General features: G+C 46.7%; 1 protein-coding gene across 2 annotated transcripts in view; it reads left to right on the top strand.

Annotated features, from left to right (window-relative positions):
* Positions 1–10,743, top strand: part of lpgat1 (lysophosphatidylglycerol acyltransferase 1) — a gene marked incomplete at both ends in the record, with an annotated part of 38,058 nt that extends 27,315 nt beyond the window's left edge. For both annotated transcript variants that reach the window (XM_080541184.1, XM_080541183.1), the window contains 2 exons: positions 9,032–9,138; positions 10,592–10,743. In XM_080541184.1, the coding sequence (XP_080397310.1) occupies positions 9,032–9,138; positions 10,592–10,743 (259 nt within the window). The remainder of the gene's footprint in view (positions 1–9,031; positions 9,139–10,591) is intronic.
* Positions 10,744–15,821: the final 5,078 nt, after the last annotated feature.

Below are 15,821 nucleotides of genomic sequence, written 5' to 3'. Positions count from 1 at the left end.
TCTAAGGCGTTGTTGGGGAGGCGTTGTGCATTCCTGGTGTTGTAAACACGCGCGGAGGCGGTGGTGTGTTTGTTGAGTCAACCTGACATTTGAGTCGCTTAGCTACACGGACGCACCGAAACGTCATATATATACATATATATATATATATATATATAGATGGTGCTGGGTCTGGATGGAGGGGGGGGGGGGGGTTATGGTAATGGTTCGAGATGGAGGGGTGGGGGGGGGGGGATGTCGTGCTTTGCCCTTCAGTTGACAGATGAGTTGGGAATATTTGAGATGAATCCCCAGTATGCATACAATACACATTTTCTTAATCCCCTTTTTCCTCCCTCTCTGTCTCTCTCGCCTCTCTCCCTCTCCCTCTCCCTCTCCCTCTCTCTCTCTCTCTCTCTCTCTCTCTCTCTCTCTCTCTCTCTCTCCCTATACCCCTCCCCCTCCCCCTCCCTCTCTCTCTCCCTCTCTCTCTCGCTCTTTGCATAATCTCAATCTCCCAGATTGTGTTGTTATAAAACCCTCTCAATGGCAGATGTGAGAGCTATGTGGGTGTGTAGAGGTGGAGAGGGATTGCGAGAGGCGGGGGGGGGAGGAGAGGAGAGATGGGGAGGGGAGGGGAGGGGAGGAGAGGGGACAGGAGGAGAGGGGAGGAGAGCAGAGGAGAGGGGAGGAGAGCAGAGGAGAGGAGAGGAGGGGAGGAGAGCAGAGGAGAGGACAGGAGTGGAGAGCAGAGGAGAGGAGGGGAGGAGAGCAGAGGAGACGACAGGAGTGGAGAGGAGGAGAGGGGAGGGTAGGAGAGGAGAGATGGGGAGGAGAGGGGAGCAGAGGAGAGGGGAAGAGAGCAGAGGAGAGGAGTGGAGTGGAGAGCAGAGGAGAAGAGGGGAGGAGAGCAGAGGAGACGACAGCAGTGGAGAGGAGAGGAGGAAAGGAGGGGAGGAGAGGAGAGGGGAGGGTAGGAGAGGAGGGCAGAGAAGGAGAGGAGAGGGGAGGGTAGGAGAGCAGAGGAGGGGGGAGGAGGGGGAGAGGAGGGGTGTTAAATAGGTTGATTTCTTCCTCTCCAAGGATTTCCTTTCAGCCATGTCAGTGTTTTTCTCTTTCTGCTGCTTGGTGTGTTTCTGACGGCTGTTCTGAGGGTGTTTGGAAAGTGAGGTGATTTATGGAGGCAAGCGATGCCCGGGCATCAAATGGGCACACACACACACACACACACACACACACACACACACACACACACAGCGACACAAATATGTATGGATTGTTGTGCTTTCACATCATCTCTTCCCTCTTGCCCTTTTCTTTACCCTTCTTATTTTCTCTCTCTCTCTCTCCCCTTCATCCTGTCCCTCTCCCTCTCCCCATCCCTCCCCCTCCCCCTGTCCCTCACCCCTGAATAGTCAGTTGAAGAGCGTAATGAGTGCTATTGGGATTAGGAGATGGAGTCTTGGGGATACTGAACGTGAAAAGTTACTCTCTTTTTAAGGACCCTTGGGAGGTCCGGTGTGTCACCATGGAGACCCTGTAATGAAGGGACACTGATTGGCTACTGAAGCCCCTGTGTGTGACTCAACACCCCTGAGAGGTTCTCCAACCCCCCCACCTCCCCCATGGAAGGCAGGTTAATGATTGATGACATGGAGGTTAATCGTCCATCTTCCCCTGGTTTGTCTCTTAAGAGGAGCGTCTCTAGCCTGACCTCTGACCTCTCCTCCTGATCCAGGATCTGCCTCAGGAAGGCCGAACGGCTGAGAGTCGTTTTGGAATATGCCCCGCTCGCAGACACAAACCACATTACGCATAAACGTACGTACGCACGCACGTACGTACGCACACACTCACTTATGAAGAACGGCGGTAGTTCCTCTCGGTGTCACCTTGTGTCTGTGACTCGCCTGGTCGTTATCGTTGACTATTGTTCACTTCTGATATAATTACGATATAATTTACATCTGGGATCGGCGAGGGTCGATGGATGACACAACGTCACACACTGAGAGAGCTTTTGTGTGGGAAAACCAACGAATCAGCGATTGGGCGATTGTCCCTAACCAATCAAAGAGTGTCTTGAGATGAGTGCTGCGATACAACACAACGTGGGGTTAAACGGTTTCTGTAAAAGACGGTGATTGTTACAAGATTGGCCAGAATGGATTTCCATTGGTAGAGGAGGGCCTCAGGGACGAAAGCCTAACCGACACTCTGGAGTCTCTGTGGAGGATGTCGATAGTGGGCGGAGCGTTTCAACGGTCATCAGGCAGGCGAGTCAGTGACCTCCTGAACCCGCCGTGTCATTGTCACACAGACTCCCTAGTCACTGCGCTGAGGAGACATTGTTCTCATGCCAACCCCCCCAGCTATAAGCAGCTACAGTATACTGCTGCCCTGCACTCTGCCCCCTTAGCCCTCATGTCCTCCTGTCCCAGCCCTGGTTTATGAGCAGTAGGGGAAGGTGAGAGTGGATATATATGCGCCTGTATCATGCTCACCTTTGCTAATGACACCAGGCCTTAGATTGTACGGCAGACATTTAGAGCATTTTTGCACTATTGATTCCACTGTAGTACGACTGGTTCCGCTGTAGACGACTAACCATCACTAACATCACACGCTATACAAATAAAAAGTTATTATTATTATTATTATATATCACTTTATTACTTACTTTTACTTATTTTTACTTTACTCTCTATTATTGTGATTTTTGTATCTTGCTACGATGATGCCAGTGTTGAAGAACCTAAGCCAAAGATTTTTACTCTTGTGTACTCTACTGTACATTGGATGTAATCAAAAACGATTCTGATTCTGATTCTGACATGGAGAGAATGGTGTTGCGTTGGTCTTTAGCTTACAGTTGATGTATTTTTAACGGCAGTTCTTCCTGTGAGGCCTGGGACAAACAGGAAGCAGATGATAGCGGACTAAATGGAGCGATTAACAAGTCCGACTCTCACGTCTCATTTCCTGGACTATGGATGATATGGGCTTTTTGTGGATCCCCTCCCCCCTCCCAAGTAAACTCACCTGATTGAGGAAGTGTCATCTCTACAGTTTGGTAGTCATTGGCAGCACAGCTTTATGATTGTTTTCGAGGGATAAAGTGTCTGGTATTAGGCCCTCATGGCTTGTTTATTGCGTCTATAAAGATGGCACCTCAGTGAAATGTCAGAGGAAATGATGGACCTCATATATGCCCTCAGTTACTCTGCCATGAAGACTTCACCTCACGAGCGCAATTCTTTTTGCTAGGTCTTGAACTTTTGACAACAGCAATTATAGTCTTTTACAAGGATGTGTAACCGTAGGTTACCCCTGGGGACAGGGAACGCCGCAGGGGGGAAAGTCTCTGTGTAGTAGAACATGTAACTGAGACCGCGTGTGCACTCTCCTCTTCCTACCACGACGTTAATCGTCCAGGGTGTTTGGTTTCTGTCGCGTTCTGTCTCCTGTCTGTCTTCTGTTGTGGAGAGAGAGAGAGAGAGAGAGAGAGAGAGAGAGAGCTGTGTTAGAACCCACCAACCGACCACCATGGAACCCTGCGAGATGTAGGCTGTATGATGTGTTACCATGACAACAGTTCCGGTCAGTCTAGGGAGCTTGGAGAGAGGGACATCGTACGCAAGCAAGACTCATTGTGTTGATCCGAGGCAGGGCTTAGACAACACCGGGTGGGGTGGGGGGGCAGAGAGGGAGAGAGAGAGACCCTGTGAACAGCCGGGGCTGTGGGAGTTAATGAAGGAGACTTCCACAGAACATCCTCTTGTTATTGTTTTTTTAGTTTTTTTTATTATTAAAGTTGCTGCCTGGTTGTTGTTTTAGAATAAATAACAGGATCAGTCAGTGTTTTCCCTCCACCTTTAGGCAGGGTGCAGAGCCCCCTTCCAAATCCACATACAGGGTTGCCAATACCTACATGTTCTATGTAAAGACGAGACGTTTTAGGCAGGAGAAGAAAAAGAAAAACGTATCTAAGAGTGGGGCCCCACTCCACCTTCTCACTGGTAGGAGGGAAAACACCTGGTGTCAGTTTGAAAACGTTCAGACAACGCTTACGGAGACATCTCCTACTCCCCCAGCACTGCTTTCCCCTATACTGTGTCTCCTAAGATTTCTACTTCGCCCCCTTGTACTGTTTCTTCTTGTACTGTTTCTCCTTGTACTGTTTTTATCACAACGACTGCCAATGGGCCCTGGCCTGAGCTAGATTACTCTTCCTGCCACGACTGGTGGATTGATGGTTCACTTGCTTAGTCAAATGTATCGATTGTGAGTCGCTTTGGAATAAGGCGTCTGCTAAATGCCAAAAATGTAAATGTACTGCACTGGAGTTCCTCCTCTCCCTCCCCTGCCACCAGCCCCTGCTCTGTCCTGGCTTCGTGGTGGTGGGGGGGTGCTGATGTTGAAGGTTATTGACAGGAGAAATCAGAGCCCCCCCCCCCCCCCCAGCTGTCCACCCGCACGGCAGGGGGTGTCGGGTTGAGGTGCAGAGCCGCTGCCAAGTGGGTTAGGGTGGAAATGAGCTCACTGCCGTGGCCCCCCTCCAACACCCTGCCACCAGCACTGTAGTACACACAGCGTTACACCCCACTGCACAACAATAACACTGTAGTAAACCACCACCCCCCCTCCCGCCTTCAACAAAAACAATAACCTTGTACTACAGGCGATGGCATTACACACCGCTGCACAACACCAACGATAACGCTAAGTACTGAGAAGGGAAAGTTAGTTTAGGATCCTCCTGTGAAGGGAAATGGCTGTGGGTTCTGTAGGAATGTCTTGAGGTGTCAAAACTGTGATGTCATCAAGTTCAGTTTCAATAAGATGAATGATGGCTGGTTGGTTTGTCTCCTTATCAAGGGCTCCTAGTTTCAATACAGTGGTTGTTAGGATGATGTCAAATCAGAGGTCAGGGACTGGTTCTGGTTCTGGTTTCTGGTTTCTGTAGTAAGGTTGACATCATGTTGTGAGTATGTGTTTGTGATGACCATTGGTCATCTCTCTCTCTTTCTCTGTCTGTCTCTCTCTCTCTCTCTCTCTCTCTCTCTCTCTCTCTCTCTCTCTCTCTCTCGCTCTCTCTCTCTCTCACTCTCTCTGTCTCTCTCTCTCTGTATGTAATGTATAAGGATACATTATTATTAAAGCCTCAACTGATTCATTCTATTTGACCTAAAATAAGCACAGTCTCAACAATTCTTTGGACATAGTGATCATTCCATTGGAGTCAGATTATCAATAACAGATATATTTTCATATCAAGAAAATATAGTTGAAAGTCTCTGCCAGATATAATTGATGTAAACAGATTTTAGTTTAATTCTGTCTACAGTCCACCAATCTGGCTTAAACGGTGCTGCTCAGCACACCTGGGAAATACACCTGAAAACAGGCACATGGAACACAGAAACAGACATCAGCATACATACACCTCTATACCACAACATTGCTCTGTGGGCCTCTGATTATACTGCACAAGGCCCTCGATTCAACCTGAGTTGCATTGAACAACCCCCCCATAATTGTCCAAAGATGTTCCTCATCTGATTTCTCAAACTGTCAACAACAACAAAAACTCATTGCACCTAGTATCTCTCTACACTCTTTTGGCACATTGTGATATTTTTTGTTAAAGTCCTATTTTTCTCTTTGGTGACCAAATCAGGCGAGCCTTCGCTGTCACTGTAGATGGACAGGGGTAATAAGGAGCCTCACTGTAGATGGACAGGCGTAACAAGGACCCGGCATGAATATTTCAGCTGGAGGAAGTGTTGGGCAACTGCCCGCTAACTGAACTAAACGCCCAAACCGCCCTTTACGTCACTGGAGTCAACTTCCCTTTCCCCTCGCTAGAATTACAGGGCTGTATCAGCTTTCACTCTGACTAGAGAGAGAGGGCCTTAGGTAGGCAGGCAGGCTACACTCTGACTAGAGAGAGAGAGTGAGAGGGCCTTAGGTAGGCAGGCAGGCTACACTCTGACTAGAGAGAGAGGGCCTTAGGTAGGCAGGCAGGCTACACTCTGACTAGAGAGAGAGAGTGAGAGGGCCTTAGGTAGGCAGGCAGGCTACACTCTGACTAGAGAGAGAGAGGGCCTTAGGTAGGTAGGCAGGCTACACTCTGACTAGAGCGAGAGAGTGAGAGGGCCTTAGGTAGGTAGGCAGGCAGGCTACACTCTGACTAGAGAGAGAGAGGGCCTTAGGTAGGCAGGCAGGCTACACTCTGACTAGAGAGAGAGCGAGAGAGGGCCTTAGGTAGGTAGGCAGGCTACACTCTGACTAAAGAGAGAGAGAGAGAGAGAGGGGGCCTTATGCCCAATTTATGCTTCTGCGTCGAATTTACGCGCGGCTACGCCGTAGCATACGCAAGGGCTCTCCCAATTTATACTTCTGCGTCGCGTTGATCCGCTCCGTTGGAACGGTGTTCTCATAGTGGCATAATCGCGATTTTTCTTGTTATGCTTGTTGTAAAGAAAATGTCCATAATGCATTGAAATGACATTAAACTAAGATAATACGTTGGTTATAATATAAAATCAAATCTTTATTAATAAGTAATTACAGAAAAGGTAAATGACATTTCTGTCATGGCTTCCGCATTCCTACGAGAGAGTCGGAATGTGACGCAACTAAGCGGACCAATCATAGTTCTTATAGATAACTTTACATTAAATATGTCTATCATAAATATAATTTAAACCCAACGAACAGCCATGGGGCTCCCTGTAACTAATCATTTATTTATTAATAAGTAATTACAGAAAAAGTAAATGACATTTCTGTCATGGCTTCTGCATTTTGGCCTACGAGAGTCGGAATCATATCGGAATCATGTGCTACCAAGCGGACCAATCACAGTGCTTACGGTTGCGTAGGCACTGCCGCGTAGTTACATTTTTGGAGAGGTGCGCGTCAACCTACGCCGTAGCCTACGCAGAAGCATAAATTGGGCTTTAGGCAGGCAGGCAGGCTACACCACCGCAGCAGCTGCACCTAGATCAACAGCTTTTCAGACAGCCCTGGGAGTCAACCACTGATTTAAATTCTCCTAGAGGTTGTCGATGACGCCGTTACCATGGAGCCTGTTGCCCTTAGTTACTTGCCGTCGTTAACCCCTGAAAGTGTTGGTGTGCTTGTGTTTAACGGTGACACCCCGGTGGCCCGATGGCGAGCTGGTATCAGCGTCAGCAGTAGCATTAGCAGCAGTAGCAGCATTAGCAATAGTAGCAGCATTAGCAGTAGCAGTAGCAGCATTAGCAGTAGTAGTAGTAGCAGCATTAGCAGCATTAGCAGTAGCAGCATTAGCAGTAGCAGCATTAGCAGTAGTAGCATTAGCAGTAGTAGTAGTAGCAGCATTAGCAGCATTAGCAGTAGCAGCATTAGCAGTAGCAGCATTAGCATTAGCAGTAGCATTAATAGTAGCATTAGTAGTAGTAGTAGCAGTAGCAGTAGCTTTAGCAGCAGTATCAGTAACAGTAGTAGTTGTTGTAGTAGTATTTTCATCGTCTTTTGATATTCAGCCACATATGAATATTACTCACTGTGACCTGTGGCATAAAGGCAGTGTTTACCACCCCCCTAATCTGGTCACAAAGAGCTAGTAGTGGTTTTACAGTGGGCCTTCAGCCTAGGGAGTGTGTTGTGTGATCTATCACTGTACGCTGCACCCTTCCACCCTTATCCGACTCCATTTCAACCACGCACATTCCACATCCTCAAGTCACCGCACAGAATGGGTTTGTGCCTGGCTGGAACAACCCCTCTCTCCCTGCTGCTCCCATTGGTTCCTTTCCCCTCAGATAGGAGTTGGTGTCCTCTCTCTCTCTCTCTCTCTTTCTCTCTCCCTCTCACCGTCTCTCTCTCTCTCTCCCTCTCACCCTCTCTCTGTCTCTTTCTCTTTCTCTCTCTCCCTCTCTCCGGCTAGCTAGCTCATGTCATGGCAGGAGGAGTGAGTGTAAATGAGTGAATGGGAAATCATTCTTCCCTGGGAGGGGACTGTAACCTCAGCTCTGTCTGAAGGTGATTCTGAATTGGCTGTGTGTGTGTGTGAGAGAGAGAGAGAGAGAGAGAGAGAGAGAGAGAGAGAGAGAGAGAGAGAGAGAGAGAGAGAGAGAGAGAGAGAGAGAGAGAGAGAGAGAGAGAGAGAGAGAGAGAGAGAGAGAGAGTAGCCCACACAGGACACCTGCTGGTCAAGATGGGAACTGCACAATTGACCCTCGTCACCTCCATTTCTCTCTCTCTTTCTTCTCTTTTTCACAATGTCACTCAGACGTCCAGTACAGTCAATCTCTCCGCCGTAGTCGTTGGTCACACAGGGAAGTCTTGTTTTTTTGTGTTTTTATTTTTCACTTTTTTCAAACTAAAACAAATCTTCAACTGCAACTATTCCGACGTGCACGTGTGTTTTGGCAAGTTTCATTTCAAGCCTTCATTTCAACTCGGGGACCACTGAGGGAGACCCAGGATATACAAATACATTGTGACTCAATAAATACATAAACGTACATAGTGCAACAATAAAATAAAAAACTAAAACATAATAAGAGCAATAACAAGTAAGTGACCAATGACTGGTGTCAAAACATTGACACCCCAAGTGAGTACTCAGCCGTTTCAGTGACTGAGTCAGTGATTTCCTCCGTCGAGGCAGAAAGGTCGGCGGCGTTCAGCGCTCTGTCTGTATGTGCTCAGCGTGCATCCCAGAAGCCCTTGGGTCAGGGGCAGGCTCTGTTCCTCTCAGCACAACTGTCTCCCCCTTGTCACAGTGATATGCTTACAGACTAATGAAGTCCTGAAAGAGCTGAGGCGGAACACCCCCCCCCCCACACACACACACACACACTTACACACACACACACACACACACACTACACTGATAGACTGTGCTCACGGACAGAGTCTGACACCCTCAGTTTTAGACGCCTAAACGACGCCTTTTTTGCCGCCTCAGACCGATCAATGCAGCCAACCGTTGCTGAGTAGGACTTTAATAACGCTGTCTTTTTCTTCTCTGCCCCCCCTCCCCTCCCCTCTCTCTCAGGGTGTACCCCATAAAGGAGGTTCCTGTGGAGACAGGGCCCCTCACAGACTGGCTGTATCAGCGGTTTGTGGAGAAGGAGGATCTGCTGGCCCATTTCTACGAGACAGGTCAGTATTCTCAGCTAGGCCAGAGCAGCACAGCACCATCATGGCTGTGTCTCTCAGCTCCAGAACAGCATAGAACTGTCATGGCTGTCTGTCTCTCAGCTCCCGAGCAGCACAGAACTGTCATGGCTGCATCTCTCTCAGCTCCAGAGCAGCACAGAACTGTCATGGCTGCATCTCTCTCAGCCCCAGCCACACCGTGTCTTATTATAATTAATTTTGCCATTTAGCAGACGCTTTTATCCAAAGCGACTTACAATTACGAATTACAGGGACATTCCCCCTGGAGTAACTGAGGGCTAAGTGCCTTACCCAAGGGCACACTAGTAGTGGTGTGGCTTCAGGCGGGATTTGAACTCACAACCTTCCGATCCCAAGTCCAACTCACTATCCACTAGACTACCACTACCCCCCTGTCTTAACTTCTCAGCTTTTCATTCAGGTCATCCACCCTAACCTCTCTCTCCACCCTCTCTTCTCTCCAACTCTTCTTCTTTATTTTTTTAAATTCAAAACATACAATATGCTATGTTTTCTAATAGTGTGCTTATCCATGTAAACACCAAAGCATACAAATGGTAGGTCAAAGGTCAGCGCTTGGATCACGTCACCAGAATTTCAAAAGCACTTTGTCTCGAACAAAAACAGCTACCGATTTCTTTTATCATGGCCGTTGACTCTCTCTTCTAACTCTTACCCCGCTGCTGCCTCTGTGTTAATGATTCTGTTCTGTCTGTATCTACTCATAGATAACGAAGGTTGCATTTACACCGCAGGTCGTAATGCCTATATCCCCCCAAAAATGTGAATGCCTGCTTACACCTACTTTTTCAAATGACCCATATCTGATACCTGTGCTTACACTGCTTAACACTTGAAACGACCCGCATGCGTGTATCGAAAACAAAAGTAAACAGACAGCTGGGACTTGCAATAGGCACAAACGAGACAGAAATGATAATCCCTTTTATATATATTAGAATATAAAGCCATTGCTTTCCGAAGTATGTTTAGAGGTCTGCAAAACACTGCACACATTTTAAGGTGGAGAAGAAAGAGCACTTCACTGTGAAACTCACGCCAAACGTCATCAGAATGCGAAGACCGTCGTATTTTCGTGCAAATCAGAATTGAGCGTTATTAATTGAGCTTTGACTGCTTAGACTGCAGTTGAAATGACACATATACGATTCGTATCTGATTGAGGCCTGAATCGGATCTGAGAATATCAGTGTAAATGCAGCCTAAATGTGTTCACATTGACAATAGCTCTGATGATTTACTTCCTGTGTCTACTTCCTGTGTCTACTTCCTGTGTTTACTTCCTGTGTCTACTTCCTGTGTCTACTTCCTGTGTCTACTTCCTGTGTCTACTTCCTGTGTCTACTTCCTGTGTTTACTTCCTGTGTTTACTTCCTGTGTTTCATTCCTGTGTTTTCTCCCCGCCTCCCTAAAGGAGCCTTCCCTCCACCCAAGGGGCAGAAGGTGGCCGTCTCCCGGGCGATGACCCTTGACCCGGTGTGGCTCTGCTTCGTCCAGTTCTTCGCCTTCTGTTCAGGCTACCTGTGGTACAACATCCTCCAGTACTTCTACTGCTGTCTGTTCTGATGTGCACTGATGAAAGGGCGTCCCAGCAGCACAGCGTTGGGCGTATATGACCCTGGGTCACCCCGGGCCTGGCACCGTGGCCAGCCCCTTAACGATGGATGAATGTACAGTTACAAAAGCAGAGGGACTGGGATAGAAAAACACTATATGGAGGCTTTTTACCCCTGGATACATGAATACACACACACACACACACACACACACACACAATCTACATATGAACATGAATCATGTTTACACTATAATACACACTCAAACGCACATGCACCACTAGTATACTCTTTCATTCTCCTTCACACACACACACACACACACACACACACACACGTTAATGTTTACACATCGCCATAGATGTTTAAGTGACTGACGCACACACACACACACACAAACACACAGACAATTTTACTCTAAAATCAAGGATGAGGTTTTGGACTCTGCCTGAGGTCGTTCTGGACCGGACTCTCCCTGGGCTCTCACTGTAGTTACAGAGGGGGTGTGTGTGTGTGTGGGGGGGGGGGGTTGTGTGTGTGTACGTGTGTGGTTGTGTGTGTGTGCGTGTGTGTGTGTGTGTGAGTGAGAGTGCCCTTCTGGTGAGAACGCCCACCGCCCACTGGACCTCTAGGCCTGCTGATTGGCTAGCTGGACCTCTCTAAGGCCTGCTGATTGGCTAGCTGGACCTCTCTAAGGCCTGCTGATTGGCTAGCTGGACCTCTAGGCCTGCTGATTGGTTGGCTGGGGCCACACCCTCCAGACAGAGGGGCTGTATGTACATGTAGAGACTCCACAGCCAACCCCTCCTCTGGCCTCCATTGCACTAAGGATCCATACTGCCCACCCCCTCCTCCCTCCCCCCTCCCCTCTCCTCCACCCCAGGAAATATTCCTGAACGGTAGCTGTTGCTGTTTTTATTTGTTTTTGTCTACTTTTTTGTTTTCGCCCTTTCCTCCCCTCTTTAACCCCAACAACGGCCATCGCATTTGTTGTTGAAGTTGTCGTTGTTGGTTTTTTTCGCTGACTGTCGTTGTGGATGTCGGTCAAGACGTTGTTTTTTTATTGAATGAATCTGTGTGTCGTTCTCTGTCTGAAGACAGAAGTATTCTGAGCTGACTGAAGGGGGGTCGTGTTTACACTGGTGGTCCCCGTCTAAAGGGCCTAAAGGGACGCTGGCGATGACGTCAGGCTCTGGTTGGGACTGGTTTAGATTGGGGGGGCTGCAGGGGGGGTAGGAGGTAGGGAGGGGGGTGGGGTGTGTGGAAGGGGGGGGGGTGTGGTGTGGGTGGGCAGAGCCCAAATGCTGATGACGGAACACTGATGGCTCCTGGGACAGCACTCTGATTCCAGCCCCCCCCCCCCCATAAAAAATATAACTTGTTTACATCTGTAACATAGGTTTCTCCTCAACACCCCTCTCTCTACAACTCCTGCCCTCACTGGTGCATACGCATGCACGAACGCATACACACACACACACACACACACACACACACACACACACACACACACACACAGGGCCATGGTGCAGCTACACAGAGCAGAGAGTGGATCTCTGTCCTAGGATTGGATCTCAGTGAGCCAGACTGAAAAGCCAGAGAAGCTGAATAATTCCCCCCCATTGGACTCCATAGTTTTACAAATATTTAAGCCATACGCTTAGTGTGTCATGGGGTGGGGGAATGACATATATAAAAAATTACAAAGAAGAAAAACTTTTTATAGACAGAGCTAGCCTGACGCTCAGCATTCTAAAATTGAGATTTTGGCTTAAAGATCCGTAGGTGTCATTACTGTACATTTACAGCATAACCTGCCTAAGTGAGTGTGTGGATGTCTCCTCATCCCCCCCCCGCCCCTTTTTTGATATATATATATATATAATTAATGTCGTTTTTTTTTGCTCTGTGACATCAGAGTTGACGGCAAATCACTGTTAGTGGTCAGATTTTATTTCGTTTTAAATTACTTGAACTGTTGTCCTTTACGTCATGGTATGTTTAATCTTGTACATAACAAAGCTGAGGAAGAATTCATTGTTGTGAGTGACTGCAACGTTATCTCTCCCCCCCTACCCCCCCCCCCCCCCCCACTCCTCTCTCTTGGTCCGTAATATTTCTGATTTGTTTTACTTTGAAATTATGTTGAATGTTTTAAAGAAGAAAAAAGAAAAGAAAAAGCAAGGTTTAGAACCTGTCACTTCTCAGTGTTACCCTGTTCTCTTTTATTTGACCTCTGACCTGGATGTTATTGTGTGCTTCATGAAACCAGAGCTTGGCCAGGCTCTTCGCTCCTGCACTGTCGCATAGCTCAGTGATTCATCGGCCCAGGTTCAGCCCAAACCCCCCCCCCCCCACCTTGGTACTCCCCCTGATCTATGGAACACTGTGGAAAACCACACCTCTAAAACCAGTCCTTTCCCCTCTCCCACTAGATCTAACCAGTCCTTTCTATCTGTTTAGGGGGGGAAAGAGGGGTGCACCAGGGGTCCTATTGAACCTGGGCCATTGAGGAAGGAATCACTCTTTACTTTGAAGGGAAATCCAGACACGGCTCTGCAATGATGCAGCTATTCTGTCAACAAAACAAACATGTTTTTAACATAATGGTTACACTTAGGAGTAACACTTAGGAGGCCAGGGAAGATTCTGATGTTGAAATAATGCACAGAGGATGCATTTAGTTGTAGTAGACTCCTCTAACCATGGAAGGCTGTGTATGAAATGCAGAGAGGGCTTGCTGGCTTGGGAGATAAAGAGCTAATTCAATGATCGCCCATAAATATTATGGTTTCATCTCACCGGTCCTGTGAGAGATTTGCCCTTCAACGTAAGAGTGACTGGAAATGAAGCGTCATCTTTTTTTGACTGTCTCTCCAAAGAGAAAGGCAGGGAAAAGTTTATTTTCCTAGATATGGGTTTTAGGAAACAAAGACATTAGGAAAATTTTAACAAATTATACTAGAACTGTCTGTAATTTTCCATTTTGTACTCCTCCCTTTCTTCCTAGCTGCACAGCCATTTTACAACACAAAAGAAATTGTGCTGGAATAAAACTGATGGTCATAAAAGATTCCTGGAAGCCTTGACTTGTTTTTTTCCTATCTGCCTCCTGCCTCACAAAGATTGGCTATTGAGCTGTGCGCCGCTTAGTTCCTCTTCAATAGCATCTCTTACTTTGATATGTCACTGTTTGAGGCGTTATTTTATGCAAAGAGAACCAGCGATCCCTTGAGCAAGCAGAGAACATTCTCCCTAACTGATATGATGCGTTTTGTGTAGCTATGTGCAAGATGCTGTGTGCCTATCAAATATTGCAATACTCATTGTGTAACCTTAAACATACTTTAAGTGTGTCCACTCTCAGGACATAAACTGACCACTCTGAGTCAGCATGCGTTTCTGTAACTGGACCTGAGCCAAATATAGAGATGGGGACCAGTTGGGATCTAAGGACAGGGGAGCCTTGTGGTGGTCAGCCAGGTGGTAGACTTATATGGGTACTGGGGTCAATAGATCAGTATATTTGGGAACGAACGGTCAGCTGACTGAGAGTCAGGTAACTGGTGACCGGAACAAACAAACCGTTATGGTAGGGAAGCAGAGGCAAGCTAGCTTCTAACTTTAGTATGTAAACATGTATGACGGGTGACCGATGATTGGCAAGGGACAGCTGTTTCCGGTGTCAGCGGAAATCTAGCATATAAGGCCGCTGCAAAGTGTCATTAGGCGCGAGTCTCTCACCGTTGCTTGCCGTGTGTTGAGAGAGGCTGGCCCAGCGCTGTGTAATGGATTAAACTTTATCTTAATTGTCTATCTCGAGCATTAATTAAATATCATAAGGAAGCAACACCTCTCGGTCTCCGCATTCATCTGACATTCATCTTATCAAATTGGCGTTTAACGAACAGGATCCTAGATTCAGCGAGACAGGTAAGGCAGATAAACCAGTGTGGTTGTGTGCTTAACCTGAATTGTTGTTCTAGAGAAAAAAACCTGTAATTTTTTCCTTGAATGAAGGAAAGGGGATGAATTTGATGATGGGGGGGCCAATGATTAAAATTGACTAAATATTAAAGCTTGAGTATTGCTGTGTACATTGAAGGTCATAAATCCACATCTAGGATACGTTATAAAGGACAGAGATGCTAGGTGTCACTCTGGAGGAGATTAATACTGACACTGGATATTGATTAATTCATAGAAGAATTGATTAAACGGAATTGGGCATTCCGGGGGTTTTTATTTATGGTTATCTGTAAGGTACAGACATATTGAGGTATGTGACAGGAAATAAGGTGAACTGCAGCACGCTTGAGTCAATTGAAACTATGAAGTAGAATGTTGATTAAGATGGTTAAATGAATAAGGTATTGACACGCAAGTGGTTATGGTATGTAATTTGAAGTGTGATTTAAAGAAAGTGTTTAAGTGGCCTAGTAATGTGGGTTTATGATAATGAAAGATATAGGTCAGCGGTAAAAAGACAGTTGTAGGACGATAAGAAGTTGAACGGATACGGTATTTGTGTTAATGTTAGAGCGCAACAGATTTGAGTGACAAGATTGATTTATTGAGACAGGAGAGAACAGATGAGACGTGGATTTAAATGACCTTGATGAGACGCAATGCAACAGACTGAATTAAAGTATATGACACGAATGGTGTAACTATAAAGCTCTAACGAGACAATTTAGATAAAAGAATTCCTTTTTACTAACATTGTGTGCAGTGTAATTAATCAAACATGGGGAATCGAATGTCTAGGACAGCAAATTGTGAAAAACGGATTATTAAGTACAAGTCGGTTAGGGACTTGCCACGAGGGGAAAAGAAATCTATTAAGAAACTATTGGAAATTGATCCACACACAATTGATATTCCGATAAAATACACTGATACAGTGACACCAAAAGGATGGATTTTACTTAAATTAGGACCATTCTATGCAGAACCGTTTCTAACAAAGATTGCGGAATGGAGTGACGATAATTTCCCAAGTATCGGGAGTTTTGAAAAGAATAAACTAAAGATTATTGATGAATATTTGATATCAAACAAAAGCATTTGCGACCCATTATGGGATAT

This window comes from Nansenia antarctica (genome assembly GCF_963989245.1).
Source record: "Nansenia antarctica genome assembly, chromosome: 1".
Classification (NCBI taxonomy): Eukaryota; Metazoa; Chordata; class Actinopteri; order Argentiniformes; family Microstomatidae; genus Nansenia; species Nansenia antarctica.
The sequence above is the reverse complement of the archived record's forward strand: the minus strand, read 5'-3'. Positions and strand labels throughout refer to the sequence as shown.